We start from the raw sequence: 15,415 nt of genomic DNA on the forward strand, positions 1-15,415 counted from the left end.
GAGCCAATACAATATGTGCAAGGGAATGTAGTGAACACATCCATACGTTTCTTAAGCGCTAAATACATTTTACGAACAGTACGGCATGCAGCAGCTTTCCCGATGTTCTCCGCATCGCAGACACTGTACAAAAATGTACCACTCGCAAAAAAGCTCAAGGCTGTGATCCAGTCTGTGAGACAGTCCATGATCCAGTCTGTGAGACAGTCAATGCTCGGCTGCCGTGTGGTGTTCAATGTACGGCTCAAGAAGGTTTCCTAAATAAATGATTCCTTGATTCTTGGCAGAATCAATAGCGCTCATACAGGAAGTCATCATGATGTGAGAAGAACTCTCTCCTTATAAAACTAATCTAACGAATATCGCTACTTCATTAATGAGGAAGGAAGCTGCCTTTTTTGTCCGGTGGGAGTGACCATCTTATCCAGTGAATTTCAGTTAGCCTGCGCTGGAGCAGGTTCAAGTTGGTTGATGTGTTTCTATGGTGATTTTGTCAAACTTGCTTTGTGGAACCGAAAAGCATGACCTGCGTCATCTTATCCTGAAAATTACCCGGCTAACTCAGTAAGCCAGGTACAAGGAACGGGGCCCAGATCAAGTAAAAGATAAAAGAAAAACGTTGGATTTCCCTGTAGGCTCATTTTCCATAATGTTGTTGACATTTATCAAAACAACCTGACAGTCAGTACCTGTCATTGGTAAAACTGGACCAATACTTAAAAAAGTATTTTTTTTTATTTAATTAATTTAATCTTTGACACTGACAGTATTTTCCCAATTCTGTTCTGTTGTGTATGACACGAAGACACAAAAAACATTCCAGTGTGTCAGTGTAGGAATCACCGTAACCATTATTAAAGAAGGTAGAATATTTTATATTATTTTGTATTTATAAAGTAATTTGACAAATCACATACACTGCATTTTTCAATCTATTCACATAAGCTTAATGACAGGAAATACACTTTTACACATTTGCATGTTGTCTTGAAAGAAAACTAACAGAAAAGTCAATGAGTCAATGAGACACACGCTATCCAAACAATAAGAGGTAAACTGGATGAAAACAACTCTGTGAGTTTGTCCTGGGTGTCGTTCCTTGGATTTTTGGACACAAACTAATTTTGTCGGCAAGTCATCATGCTTATTTTCTATTTGTTTTGGTACCAGCTGAATGTACAATACAATGTTATGTGCATGTTTTCTGAGATGTCTCATCTGGTTTCTGAAGATACTGATTGACAACGCTGACAATAGTTGATACCTCTGCCATGGCCCCTTTACCTGCAACAAAGTAAAGAATTACAGTTACACAAACACCTTCTGTAGGAAAGAATAAGTTAGCAGTCAGTGCCTGGAAGGTATGCTACAATGTAAACACATACCTGTACTTACTTTTTACTTCTTTTGCACATTTTCCATACTCACAAACATACTTTGACAAACATTTCCTCTACACTCCCAGGGTTTGCATATCTAAATTTGTGCTTGTCGGGTCATTTAAGGGTGTTGTTCGGATCCACCAGTGCATCAAGGGGACACACCACTCTCAGAGACACAGCCGTTTTGAACTTTCTCTCATTACCACAAGACACATGACAAAGAAAGTAGTTTACAAAGCAGAGGAGTTCAATAAGGACATACAAAAGTGCTGCCTGTTAATATGCTTGAAGAACCATTTGCATGTAAGTGTATTCTTCCCAAAGCAATTCTGACCACAATGTGTCCTCTGCGATAAGTTGTTAAAGCTGATTAACATTTTAAATCCTTGATCAAACAATCTAATATTACATAATGGATGTCACTTGGAAACAAACATCTTCAACCCCATGGGCCGACCTCATTTAAATTAGTGGCAAACAGAAGTAAGGAAAGTAAGTACACTCTTAGCTGAAGAGCTCATTCTTAGGGCTGATACTCGGAATGTATGTTTGTACTAGATTGGATTTGCAAACAAATGTTTTATATGTTCTCATAAAAAGCATAAATATAACTGACAACAAGCTAAAATATTAAGTAGTTAAATCAAGCTTAAGCAGATAAAACACATGTATATGTATTGATATGTTAAACTGAAGGCATGCCAAAGCTATAGGTATGCTACATAGCAACACAGAACCCTCTCTGGTTGAAAGCTAGAAGTCTGTGGTCAGAAATGACCATATGGCGTCTATCATATGGTCACAAGTACTGCTCTACACAACTTATCTTCTCCCCTCGATTCCCACATCTTTCTGCATCTGCTGTGTCTTGTATTGTATTCATTATTTTACAATTACTGCCATTGAGGACAACTTATGTGTCATTAAGGTAAGAATTATTTTTTGATTAACCTGCATATCTAAAACAGTTCTCTGTAATGATCTACATAATGGAAGTGCTCTAGAACCAGTCAGGTCATTTTTTACTTTTCATGTTACCAATGTGTTCGGTTGTTTTGGTGACACCAACAGTGTCCTGCATTCTGAGACATCTCAAGGTAAAAGTAGAGGTTGTAGACATTGTTAAACCCACCTTCATCTCCACATACTAGCTTTTTAGCAATGCAGGGGATTTCCACATATCCAAACTCTGTGAGCCTGGATACCTGCTGGGCTGTAATGGGATGCCTCCACATAGCTGTATTCATTGCAGGGCAGAAGAGGAGAGGGCGGCTCGTATCCCAGGCTCTTACCACACATGTCTGCCAAAGACAAAGACTAATCAACTTGGAAATAATTTCATAGAAATAGTGTTATGAATTATTATTTGCTATAATATTTTGTAGGTATTCACATCATCATTTCATCTTCTTACCAAGAGATTGTCACAAATTCCATTTGCAATCTTTCCAAGAGTGTTGGCATCAAGTGGGGCAATGACAAGTAGGTCGGCCCAGCGTCGTAGCTCAATGTGTAACACAGGATCAGTTCTCTGAGTCCACAGCTAGAACAGAGACATGCTGTTAGGAACGCAACCAATGACTCACTCACTTCCTCCCTTCCTCACTGCATGATACTTTAGACCAGATTCAAAATTCCTCAATGTACTTTTGCATATATTCTTTTAAGATTTCTAAACTTACTTTTCAATGACATCCAAGGACCTTAAAATTGACTTTATGCCGATATGTCATACTTATTTCACTTAATAATGACTAAAAATACATTAGTTATTAAAATATACATTTTTGAAATATTACATAATCCAGGCAGTTTATCAGTGCTACCAAGTTTGAGACACTCTGCTTATAGACTGTCAGTTAATAATGGCTAAACTAGGACATTTAAAAAATGTATTGTTACCTCCCACTCATCCTTGTCACTGTAGAGTTTTACTGATACCTCTGCAGAATTGTAGAAGTGCTTGGCATGCTCCGTGGTGACTACTCTTACATCCACCTGAAGCATAAAACAAAACAGTAACAGTTACAGGGATTTTAAAGCACTTTGTTGTATTGCTATAGTGCTGAAGAGGTGGAAAACTAAGAAGAAACTCATACACACGCTGATTAACTGATCTTATCTTAGGGAGCATTTTATGGGTCTTACATTTTAGAAAACCTTAGCACCTTTCACATAAGTGTGTAGTAAGATTTGCCCATTGACACTAGGCATGTGGTTTTGACTGCACATCTGGGCCATATTTCATTTCATGACACACTATCATCGCATTATGGTATCACTTGTTATGCTTTTTTTGTGGCAAACTAAAGTAAGACATTTTTAAGATAATTTGTATTAGCTTTTTTTATGGCATGCTATGACGCGTTATAACCTTTTTACATTACGTTTTTTTTATATACTATCCTAGATACATTCATTACTAGTGTAATTCCTAGAGTTTGTGTCTCTTTCTCTCATGCCGAATGATCCATGCTATTATCTAGCATGGTTACAGCGCTGAATATCATGAACACATGTTTAGTATAGCAATTTTGTGTGTGTGTGTGTATATATATATATATATATATATATATATATATATATATATATATATATATATATATATATATATATATATATATATATATCCTAACTGTCCTTATTCTATGTATTCTATATTATATGTATGTCATTTGTGGGGCTTTAGATGAAAACGACTAAATATGTAAGTCTCTGACTAATAGAACTACAACAACAAGATCACGCTGTGATGTTTTATACAGCTGGCTAACAACTGCAATATCTCCATCTTGCGTCAGTGTGAGTTGTGCGTTCTCTCATGTGGGGAAACAATCATGAGTGAGGATGCATTGGCATTACTCGGTGAGCAAGTAACTGAGCTAGGCAGAAGAGCCGGTTGTTAAAAGCATCCTCTGAAAAAACGAATGAAGGTGATGTAGCTCACCCCAGGAAGCTGAAGAAGCTGGGATACTAAAAGAGGCAGTTTCAATGCTGCAACACTTCCCGTCACACCAACAAGAACACAAAATGTCCCGCAAGATTTGGACAATCCAGTTGTTAGACCGAAAACATGCTCCTGTTTCTGCATATTGGCATATCAACACGAAGAGGCCGATTAAAAACGGTCGCTTCGATGAATCAATTTCCACGTAACTATTTCCGTAAATATTCTCCGCCAGCCAATCAGAGAAGAGCACGACCAACGGCGCTGTCTCCTGCACGAGCACGTCGTCGCTACGTTGACGGATTGCGACCGCGCGTTCGCGTGATATTGTCGGTATTTGCTGAAGCCCGTCACCACGGTTAGCATGAAGCAATGAGACCATTCATTGTTCGTCCAGCCTGATATGTGTTTGAGCCAAAAGACGGAACAATGACGCTCACACCTCTCGTTTACTGGGCTCAACGGCATGAGGACATTTACCTGCGCGTGGACCTGACAGACGCTCAGGTGAGCTAACCAGGGCCTGCTGGGGCAACACAGGCTGCCTGCTCTCGCGTCTCCTCAGGCTCGTGCACTATTAGAGGGCTAAAGGTTAATATTCAATGACGCAAAGGAATTGTATTTATTTATGGTTTTATTTATCAGGTTTAATCGCACCAAACCTGTAAAGTGATGCGCTGTATTAGAGAGCATGTGTGTGTGTAAAGTCAGTTGCATGAACGGCTAACCTTTTAAGCCCCGCATGGACCTATATAGGTCCTCTTTTAAAATTGTAATTAAACTGTGTAAAACATTACAATAATCATGAACAAATATATTGATGCTACACATCAAATTAAACAAGAGAACCTGGGCTACAATAATTACTCAGCCATTTCAACACAACGCAAACACCAACTAAAATAATTATTAAAATAATATAGTTATAATTTTGTCACGAGTCAGCCCACTCTGCATGTTTCCGGAACTAGCAGCCCGTAGCTTGGTGCTATCAGAAAAAGACAAATAGCAAAAAGCAAGACAATTCCACACAGATTCCAAATCTATTCACCGAATCCCTCCGCTGCAAAGCATCACCGAGATACGAAGCAAAGAACACAGCAACATAAATCGCTGAGATAGCACATTTTGAAACTTTATTTTGTTGTTGTTGAAAAAATGCATTTCCCCCAGTAAATCCACACTGATACAAGTTTATTTAACACCATAAGTCATATGAAAGTGAAATATAAGGTTTGGTACATGAAAAATTCAAATGTCACAGATGCGCGCAAATGTGCCGAAATGCAAATTTTGTCGCCTGAATTCTCTCTGTACTTTACCCAATCTGACTTTGTTCTGCTTCACTTTTTCAAGTGAAAACAGTGCAGAGAGACTGTTCACATATTGTGCTATGATTTGGGAGAGCTTCAGGGCTTAGTGAAGCATCATTTCAAGGAGATAATCATCCTGAAAGTGCTTTTTTCTATAGGCGGACCTAAAACTTCTATTTGTTCTGTGTTTCAATCTTTATTTACTCTTAGCCCGCAACATATATACTAATATTTACACATCTGACCAAAAGCTCACAAGGGTTGCCTTTATTATAACTCCAAAAATATTCAAATAGCCCTTGTGGTTGCAGAGATACACCCTTTTTAGTTTGGGTATGCTATTTCAAGCAAAATCTAAAAAATGCCTTGGTGCTTAACAGGGCTTAAAAGGTTTTAAGGTGCTGCTTCATCCCAAAATGTCACTTCAGCCTTCAAGAAAGACACACATCGTAGTCGTATAGTTTGTTTCTGATAGTACTGCATGTTTATATATATATATATATATATATATATATATATATATATATATATATATATATATATATATATATATATATATATATGTGTGTATGTGTATATGTAAACAAGAGCTGATTCAGGGTGGATAATGTGTGAAACGGTTCATTTCTTCAAACAAGGAATTATTGTAGCTCATAATTAAATGTCACTATTGTTGATGGATTGCAGATTGGTAAACTAGCCGTAGCTTTATTGTTTTGAATGTTTTAAATATGCTTTAAATATGTTATTGTTGTCTCTTCTGCTGTAGTGTGCATGGGTTGTAATATAATGCTTGAATTCTAACTCTGTAAGAGGAAGTATAAGCTCACCATCTGACTCTGTTTTCTTTTGCAGAATATTGATGTCCAAGTCCATGAACAAGTGCTTCAGTTTAGAGGTGAAATACACTTCATGTTCATTCTGGAATGAAAATGTTTGAAAAAGTTCATGATTTGTAACATTTTTGTGGTATTTTCTGTGTAGCCCAGGGCCATGGTGCAAAAGGACAAAATGAATATGAGTTCAGTTTAGAGTTTCTTTTACCAGTAAAGTCAGAGGTATGTCCTCCTTTTTAAAGACCAGTCCGAGACATTTACTGCTCATTTCTCACCTATGCCTACTAGTTGATTGTGTTCATTACATGTGTGTCCAGGTGAGCCACAGGTCCACGCAGCGGCAGGTGAACATTACTTTGCGGAAAGAGCAGCGAGGCTGGTGGGAAAGACTGACGCTACAGGAGCGCAAACCAGTCTTCCTGGTACCGGACTTTGACCGCTGGCTGGACGAGTCAGATGCTGAGATGGAGATCCGGGAAAAGGTGAGATTCATGTTTTTGCATCTGAGGGTGTGGTGGAAGTTTGACTGAATAAAGGGAGACCTACAAAGAGGAATTTGTCTTTGTATATTTAATAGTCTTCTGCGCAGAAGGACCGAAATCAACAGTTTACAATCAAGCGACTGCCCTGGAATCGGTGCAGAGTTTCATCCTTACCAGGGTCTTTATACGTATAAGGCCAAAGGGTCCATACAGACATTTTATGATAGACATTCATGATATGATTAGATATGCCTAATCATACAAACAAAGAGGCTCAACTTATTAAAGAACATGGGACTTTCCGAAATGATGGCACACTCTTGGCTTGGCCAGACGGGAAAAGGTTAATGTGCAGACTAGGCTGCATTTCCATCTCAGATCAGTGTGGCATACAGATCAGGCTTTGTAGTGACCAACACAGTTCGTATGTAAAATCAGAAGTTGTATTATGCCCCTCAGCAGAAAGGGAGTCGACAACGGTGGTTCAGTTGAAGTTCAGTGGAGCCAGACATGATGTCAACGGTTCAGTCAAAGTTAAACAGGAAGAGGTCGTGCTCTCCTTCAAATCATAAGGACAGTATGACAGTAGCGTTTAATACGTGTTACTATGCCCTTAGGCAGAACGGGAGTTAGATGACAGCAGTCCAGTAGAAGTTCAGTGATAATTTTTCCTCGACAATGGGACATTTACATGAGGCACCATGTGCATTTGACAGCTGTCTTGAATACTGTAGTCAATATTGCAAAATGTCTGACTGACTGAGAATGTATCATTGATAACAAAGCCAAAGATTGAACACTTGTATACATATTTTTTACTTTGATAAGGAGGAAAAAAAGAACAGGTTGAAGTCTCCAAGGCATGAAGAGGAAGGTGAGTGCAAATCTGTCTGGATGTATGCCTGTTTCTCTAAGGTTTTTCAAGAGTTTCAATCAAGTTGTTATGGTCAGTTGCCTTAATGTTTTATCTTTCTTTCAAATGTTTCAGGGTTTGTCAGCCTGACAACAGGAATGTTGTTTGTATATAATCTGGTTCAGTTTCTTGGTTTTTCATGGATCTTTGTCAACATGACCGTGCGACTCTTTATCTTTGGCCAAGGTGAGGAAATGGAAGACTTCTGGGGCTTGACTTGATTGTTTTTCCTTCTCTGGCAAGACCCATCATTTCTAACACTACTCTCATTTCAGATTCTCTATACGACACATTTCACACCATATCAGACGTGATGTTCTTCTGCCAGATCCTGGCAGCAGTCGAGGTCCTCAACGCTGCTTTTGGTGTAGTCCGTACGGGCGTTATTCCAACTCTTATACAGGTATGGGTTGCTCATTTGTTTGATGTGCTGTGTCACTGGCTTTTTTTGCAACTGTACCAATACGTTTTCAGTGTAATAACAACTTTTTGTGGGTTTTGTTCTTTTACTAGGTGGTTGGAAGGAATTTTATTCTCTTCATCATTTTTGGTAGTGTGGAAGAAATGCACAACCAGCCAGTTGTGTTCTTCGTTTTCTATCTGTGGAGCGCCATTGAGATTTTTAGGTAATTATCACTTCCTTGTCGTTGTTTGTCGCACTGTGTGAGGTTTTTAATACAATGCACCATTCTAGGCTGACGCAACTACAACTTTGTTGTACATGCATTATGACAATAAAGTTTTTGAAATGAATTGTGTTCAATGTGTAACACAGGATCAGTTCTCTGAGTCCACAGCTAGAACAGAGACATGCTGTTAGGAACGCAACCAATGACTCACTCACTTCCTCCCTTCCTCACTGCATGATGCTTTAGACCAGTTTCAAAATCCACTCATGTGATTGGACTTCAGATCACACCGAAGGTTCTCTAAATGGAGATACATTTCAGCTGAATTGTGGATATAAGATATAGAAGTTTAAACAATATTGTAAATACACTGATGCTTAAAACTAGGGGGCACCTGGCACAAAAGCAAATTGTATTACAGTGAGACGACTAAGACAACTAATCTATATATTTTTAATAGTCTTTCATACTTTTAGGTTGTAGAAGGTTCTCTTTACAAAATGTTATTTTGTATTAAAGGTTTGCAAAAAAAACAAAAACGTTTTGTATAAAATGCTGGGGGTTCAACCAGACGGACAATTGAAAGGGCAAATATACGTGTATATGCCATAATAAACAAACATTCAGGTTCTCAAATATAAGAATGTGTTGCTTTTCTTAGCCTGAAAGGAACTTGAATATTTTTGGGCTTGGACTGTTAGTTAGACAAAACAAGAAATTTGTTTTGCTCAAGGTAATTTTACTCAGGAAAAAAAAAAGTTGCAGAGATGGTAAAACTAACTATTGACGCAATAAGCGCACTGTCAGTGTAAGGGTAAGGTACAAATCCAGTCAGAGCAGAAGTTACACAGGTGACAAAGGTTTTGAGGTCAAGGTTTACTAATCAGCAGGGCTGTTATTGATTGATGGTCAGTTGATTTAAAAACACGTCGTATTTCCTCACTAAAACTAACATGATTTTCCAATTTCAGGTATCCATTTTACATGCTGGGCTGTTTCAATACTGAGTGGAAAACCCTCACATGGCTGCGGTACACAATCTGGATACCACTGTACCCATTAGGTGTTGTAGCTGAAGGTGAGCTTGTTTATATCTCTCAGAATTAATCATTCTTCATACAAGTACTTAAATATATCTCCCAATCCCATGCAGCTGTTGCTGTGATACAATCCATTCCCGTCTTTGACGAGACAAAACTCTTCACCATTCCTCTGCCGAAAGCTGTCGGTACCTCCGTCAGCTTCTCTTACGTCCTGCGCATCTATCTTGTCCTCATGTTTCTGGGTAAGTCTTAATATAAAACATTAATCATATATCTTGAAGCAACGCGTTTTATCTAATGTCAGCATTTTTGTTCTGATAAAGTTTTTGGTTTACCGCCCCCTCTTCAGGACTTCTTATCAACTTTCGTCATCTGTACAAGCAGAGGAAGAGGCGCTTCCGTACCAAAAAGAGGAAAGCAAATTGAGATTCAGCACCAATGACACAACACCTTTGCTGCCTGCTTATTTCTAGATAACATGTTTTAAATGATTCTCATAAACCAAGTTCCAGTCAAATCAGTCCTAATTTTCTTTGTTTTTCTTTTCTCTCTCAAATAATTAAATGTGTGGTCAACATGAACATCGTACAGATGATGCAATATTTCATCATTGCAGTGATTGTCATAAACTGGTGATTTATTTCTCTAAGGTGTAAGTTTGTATTTCATAGATAAGTGAAGATCTATAATAAGCCATAGCTATTGATACGGTTTCTTTTAATGTTAAAAGCTTTTGCAGTGATTGCTACTGTTATCATCCGAGAAACAGTCATTTGTGTATTAATGAAGAAAATAACATTCTTAAATACTGTAATTGTTAACATTTCTGATTTTTTTTTTTTTTTTTTTTTTTTTTTTTTAACCGTCCAACAAACCTCAGGGAAAATTACACTGGTGACTTCTGTACAATAATATCCTGCTATGTAGACTTTGTATGCCTTCCCCGCTTTATTTCATTATTTTCACCTGAATTTTAAATGACAACATTAACAGTTATTTCATTAAGTTTCCTGTAAATGTTATTTGACACTGAATAAAAAATTGTATCTAGTCAATTTGTGAAAACAGTCCTTCAAATGAACATGTAAAAAAAAAAAAAAAAAAAATCATTTTTACAAACCTCATTATGTACCCTTCACCATGGTTCAGCAGTGTCAAATAAGAAATCTAAGTTATCAATCTGACTCCTTTAGCTCCCACAGATGGGTTCTTGAAGCAGCCCCTTTGATTCTTTAAACCACATAAAGCACACATACAGGCTGAGGCTAGTATATTGTAGGTATTTGTTTACTAATTCAGATGTGGCTCAGCTGGAGAAGTCTGTGTGCATGGGAGCAATGTTATGATCAAAAGCAGCATACTGGGAGTCACCAGTGCTGGCCAGTTTGAGTTGCTGTGCGGCATGGGAGAGCTGGAAAGCAGCATCGGGATGGGCCGAGTCCGGCAGCAGGGTGCACTCTCTCTCCAACAGGTCTGCCACTCCTTTCAGGAGCTCCCAGAAACCAAAAGCCAAGGCAGCCTTCCGAAGACGGTTCAGCTCCTGGCAGATCCAAAAATCATAACAGTAAGTTGAATTAGGAAAATAAAGTTTAGGTTCATAGTTCAGAGCCATTTTTAGCTGGATTTACCTTGTAGAAGGTTTGAGTTTTATCTGGCAATTTCCTTGCATTCCGTAGGATCTTCTGGACATCAGTCTGTAGAATGATAGCATAATAGCTTAAGTCAATGATGACCAGAAATATGCTTTGACTCAATACTGAACATAGTCAGTCCTAAAACTGAGGAACAATCGTTTAAGAATGGATGTAAAACACAACACATGCTTAAGACTCTAGCTGTATGTCTCAAACAAGTGTCATGCTTATGTCAAATGAAATGGATAGTAGAGATGGAATTACTATGTTGGCAACTTGTGAGTGTTCACGTCATCAGGATGGTTGTAGTGATGGTTGTGTGAGGGCTGCATCTTCAATAAAACTCCATATACATTCAATTTAGGTTTAATTACTTTGAACGATATACTTCGGCTGATATAAAATGTCCATATTGGTTGGTTTTTATTGAGTTGAATGTTTAGGTGGAGATGGATGGACAAACGCACACTAATAATCGTTACAATCTCAGTGTAATAGTATATAATAACATCTCAGTATGCTAATGCTATATTCAGTTTACTTTTTAGCCAGTTAATTACTCTAAATTGAAACTGTGATACCATTAATTGAGAAAGGCCCTAGCTGCGACGCATTGAGAGAAAGCACTCCCATGGCATATGGACTTTGGGAACTCAAACCAAGGACGGCAAGTAGTTATGACCTCTATCAACTGAAACCAACTGGCATTTCTCTTGTAACTTAAACAAACAATGGTGCTTTTATACAGAGATTGTACTGCACCTGTAGCCCACTGGCCTTAATCCACACAGTGACATTCTGGGCGTAGCTTCGTTTGGCCGAGGGCTGCAGAGGGAAAGGACTTTTACTGTCATCCTCTCCATAGGGATTTTCAGCAGCCTCTGAAATAGCAGGACGGTCATAAAACATTAGAGAGAAGTCAGTATCAGGATCAAAGTCCGCTAAATAAAAACTGTAAATTATTAACTGCTTGATTATGAACAGAAAAACAGTAGGAAAAGCAGCAAAAACATTTACCCTTACAAGGATTGTCATAGTGGCATATTTAACTTAAAATGTAGAGTTCCAAACGTCCCCATTGTGTCATACACAGAAAATGATGCTTTCAGGAACAAGACACTGGAGTATATGAACAGTGCAACAAAAAACAAAGGGGTGAAGGGTTACCCGATATTGGTCCCAAATGAGTGATCTTGCCCAGCCAAGGCAAAGGCTCTGGACCAGGCTCAAACAGAGACATCATCAGGTTTGATTTCTTTTTACTGTCTGCTTGGGAGTACAGCATGCCATACCACTCTGGCCTGAGGAAAAGCAAACTAGATTTAGACCTTTTCTTCATATGTTGTTTTACTCTGTGTCTTAATATACAAATGCTCTACATTTTTAACAGAATTCAAATATGTTCAATATAAAAGTTCTGTTGCATCTCACCCAAGCTGAACCAGTGCCACCATGCCCTCTACTTTAAGGCTGCCATGTAAAAGTACACAAAAATTTGGACTTTTGCCTGCCATTTGACTGGCAGAGGGTTCCTCCTCGAGCTCATCTGTGGTTCCTGCGCCAACTTCATCCACCTCTGAAAGCAATATAAATAAAACACATTGAAAATACCATAATCTTGCATACTAAGGAGTCATTGATTTTGAAGAAAGATGTGTTTACTTTGACTATGGAAGGTGACAATCATCTGTGTAAAAATGGGGGTTCTAAAAAATCATTTGCATCACAAACACTTTGTTTAAACTATTTTTTGTTTTTAGTCACTCTTATTGCTCTGTTGCATCAAGAGAAACTTGTTTATTTCTCCCCAGTTTTGTCTTTATATATTATTATAATATTATAAGCACTGTGCTGTCCTTGTTGCAAAACTATGTGGATGAATGTAAACCGTAGTGAACAGTGTTTTCTTGAAGCAGGGAACAAACGACTAGGTGTGGGGACATACAATGCAAAATGTGTGACACCAAAAGCAAAGAGGTATACAGCTGATTTGTCTGTGAATGTTTAATTTTCCTTTAAAGCAATGTCAACACTAACCTTTGTTTACATTAATAGGTAATACCAAGTGTCTGGAAATAACAGGAGGACTGGAAATGTCAGCAATTTCGATGAAGCCCACAACTTCCAAATCTGTATAACAGAATAAAGATGTGATGAAGGGAAAAGTTGTTTAACTTGAACTCTAAATTGTAAAATGTGAAGCCAGCTGGGTACCTATATTGACTAATCGGGGCATGGGCTCCACTTCTTCATCCATTACAATAGGCTCAGGCCGAGGGAACACCTGAACGTCTGAGGACAAGTTCCCACAGTGCAGGACAGCATGGAAGGGAGAGTACGCGTGATCAATCAGCCTCCTGAAGACATACACAGACATGCAATGGGCAAAGGTTCCTCAGTAAATATATAAATACTGAAAAACAAATTTCTTTCTGGTTCATTTCCCAGTAAGGGTCATACCCGAACATGGCCTGTACACTCTTCATGCAAAGTGGCCCCTCCATAGTAAAGATCTGTCCATCACCTCCGCTGAGACGAAGTAGCTCCTCCAAGTTGTCCATGGCATCAGTCATCTGTAACTGCAATAACACAAGACAAGGTGTCGCAATGGTTGCAGATATTAAATCTAGTGCGCGAAGCATTAAATTGCCATAAGCTTTTATTTTAAGTTGGCTGCTTCCCATGTACACGAGATAAAACTGTTGCTGCTGGACAGAAATAACACAAAAATGAATGTGCTCAATGCAGTAGTGGAGGAATAAAAATAGAAATATTTTCTACCAAGGTCAAATATTGTCTTTGGTCTTTAAATCACTGCTTCAAGTATGTCACCATGCAAAAGACATGTTGACACACATTCTTATATACAATAAGCAAAGTAACCTTAACAGTAAAACAGATGGCTCACAACCACCATAATCTCTAGGAGTCACTGTAATATCACGGTCATTGACATAGTCATGAATACTTATCACTAAGATTCTCTAAATTCTTGGCTCAAAAGTGAATGTAGTAACAACTGTCAAACTGCCTTTCTCTCATCCTAAGATTTCTTCGACGATATCTAAGCTATCAAGGCCCAGTAGAAGCCATCCCCTTAGACCTCATCTATGACCAGCTGCTTCTGGTTGCATGGTGTCTTATCACATTTCCTTCATAGATTTACACTGACCGTGTTCAGGTCAAGATGCAAATAAGTAGAAATAAATTGTTGACTCAGTCAGTACCTCCTCTGCATTGGCTACAGACATGATGAACAGTTTGGTAGGGAAAGGGAAAGGGAGTGGGAACTTCTTGTCATCCCCTCGATGCTTCTGCGTTTGGAGGGAGTGGCGTAAGGAACCTTTTCCAATACCGAGAGATCCATCAGTAACTAGCACCACCTGCAGGACAAAGGAAAGAGGTACATAAACATAACCCCATGCAGCAATAAATTGGTATAGATTGCTGAAATCATTATGAAAACATTATTTGACCGCAGACCAGCTTTATCAAGGAGTTGTGATGATGTTGTATAAAAGACCTGCCAATTTACCTGACAGGGACAGGCACTGCCCCACTCCTGCTGTACCACATTACTAACTCCATTAAGAGCTGCTTCAACACATGTCTTGTCATAGTCTTCCAGGTTGCCCAGAGCCTCCTGTGCAGAAAAAATACATTCATTAGTTCATCCTCAAGTCTTCTCCAATGTTGGTCTCGTCTTCTCGGAGTTCAAAATCAGGTAGGGGACTCGGGAGAGGAAAAACATGCTTTGATTTTTCAAAATTGATTTCTCATATGAGGATATTTTATGCATATATTGAGTTTACCTGTAATGCATTGTAATCTCTGGTGAAAGGCACCAAGAGCTCCCAGAGGGAAGAAAAGGCCATCAGTGATGTGAACTCCAAGCGGTAGTTTGAGGCCATGTGTTCAAACAACATGTTTAGTCCGTGGACAGCCAGGTTCTTCCTCTGAAACTCCTCGCTGCCATCCAGCGACACTGGCCGTGTCATGGACAGAGACACGTCCATTAAGACCACGGTAGGCATGGTGCCCTGACTATATAGATGACCAACAATACAATGGACTCAAAGTACCCACCAATGTGCTCTCACTGAAGGAAAAGGAAGGAAGAAGAATTAAGAGGAAAATGAGACGTTAGCAAACGTAACACTACATGGTGTCACTAACTGTCTCTGGGGTAGCATGTTAAGAAACTACGACCATTAACGACATTAAAGCTAAGAGAAG

At 38.7% G+C, this 15,415-nt stretch overlaps 3 protein-coding genes across 3 annotated transcripts; 1 reads left to right on the top strand and 2 right to left on the bottom strand.

Moving 5' to 3' along the window:
* Positions 1-932: 932 nt before the first annotated feature.
* ppcdc (phosphopantothenoylcysteine decarboxylase) lies at positions 933-4,473 on the bottom strand (the record flags this gene model as incomplete). The annotated part of the gene is made up of 5 exons (XM_079223537.1): positions 933-1,284; positions 2,515-2,683; positions 2,797-2,925; positions 3,285-3,380; positions 4,330-4,473. 5 exons carry the CDS (start codon positions 4,471-4,473, stop codon positions 1,190-1,192), a joined length of 633 nt encoding a protein of 210 aa, XP_079079663.1. The 3' UTR covers positions 933-1,189.
* Positions 4,474-4,758: 285 nt separating this feature from the next.
* On the top strand, positions 4,759-10,716 carry hacd3 (3-hydroxyacyl-CoA dehydratase 3; the record flags this gene model as incomplete). The annotated part of the gene is made up of 11 exons (XM_079224298.1): positions 4,759-4,836; positions 6,498-6,540; positions 6,627-6,700; positions 6,796-6,960; positions 7,789-7,834; positions 7,949-8,059; positions 8,149-8,276; positions 8,387-8,499; positions 9,474-9,580; positions 9,656-9,787; positions 9,895-10,716. 11 exons carry the CDS (start codon positions 4,759-4,761, stop codon positions 9,969-9,971), a joined length of 1,074 nt encoding a protein of 357 aa, XP_079080424.1. The 3' UTR covers positions 9,972-10,716.
* A 135-nt stretch (positions 10,717-10,851) lies between these two features.
* ints14 (integrator complex subunit 14) lies at positions 10,852-15,213 on the bottom strand (the record flags this gene model as incomplete). Its single annotated transcript, XM_079224297.1, has 11 exons — positions 10,852-11,085; positions 11,174-11,239; positions 11,942-12,060; positions 12,347-12,480; positions 12,611-12,755; positions 13,217-13,309; positions 13,394-13,536; positions 13,640-13,758; positions 14,407-14,562; positions 14,715-14,822; positions 14,992-15,213. 11 exons carry the CDS (start codon positions 15,211-15,213, stop codon positions 10,852-10,854), a joined length of 1,539 nt encoding a protein of 512 aa, XP_079080423.1.
* Positions 15,214-15,415: the final 202 nt, after the last annotated feature.

The sequence above is a fragment of the Taurulus bubalis genome (assembly GCF_910589615.1).
Source record: "Taurulus bubalis genome assembly, chromosome: 9".
NCBI lineage: Eukaryota > Metazoa > Chordata > Actinopteri > Perciformes > Cottidae > Taurulus > Taurulus bubalis.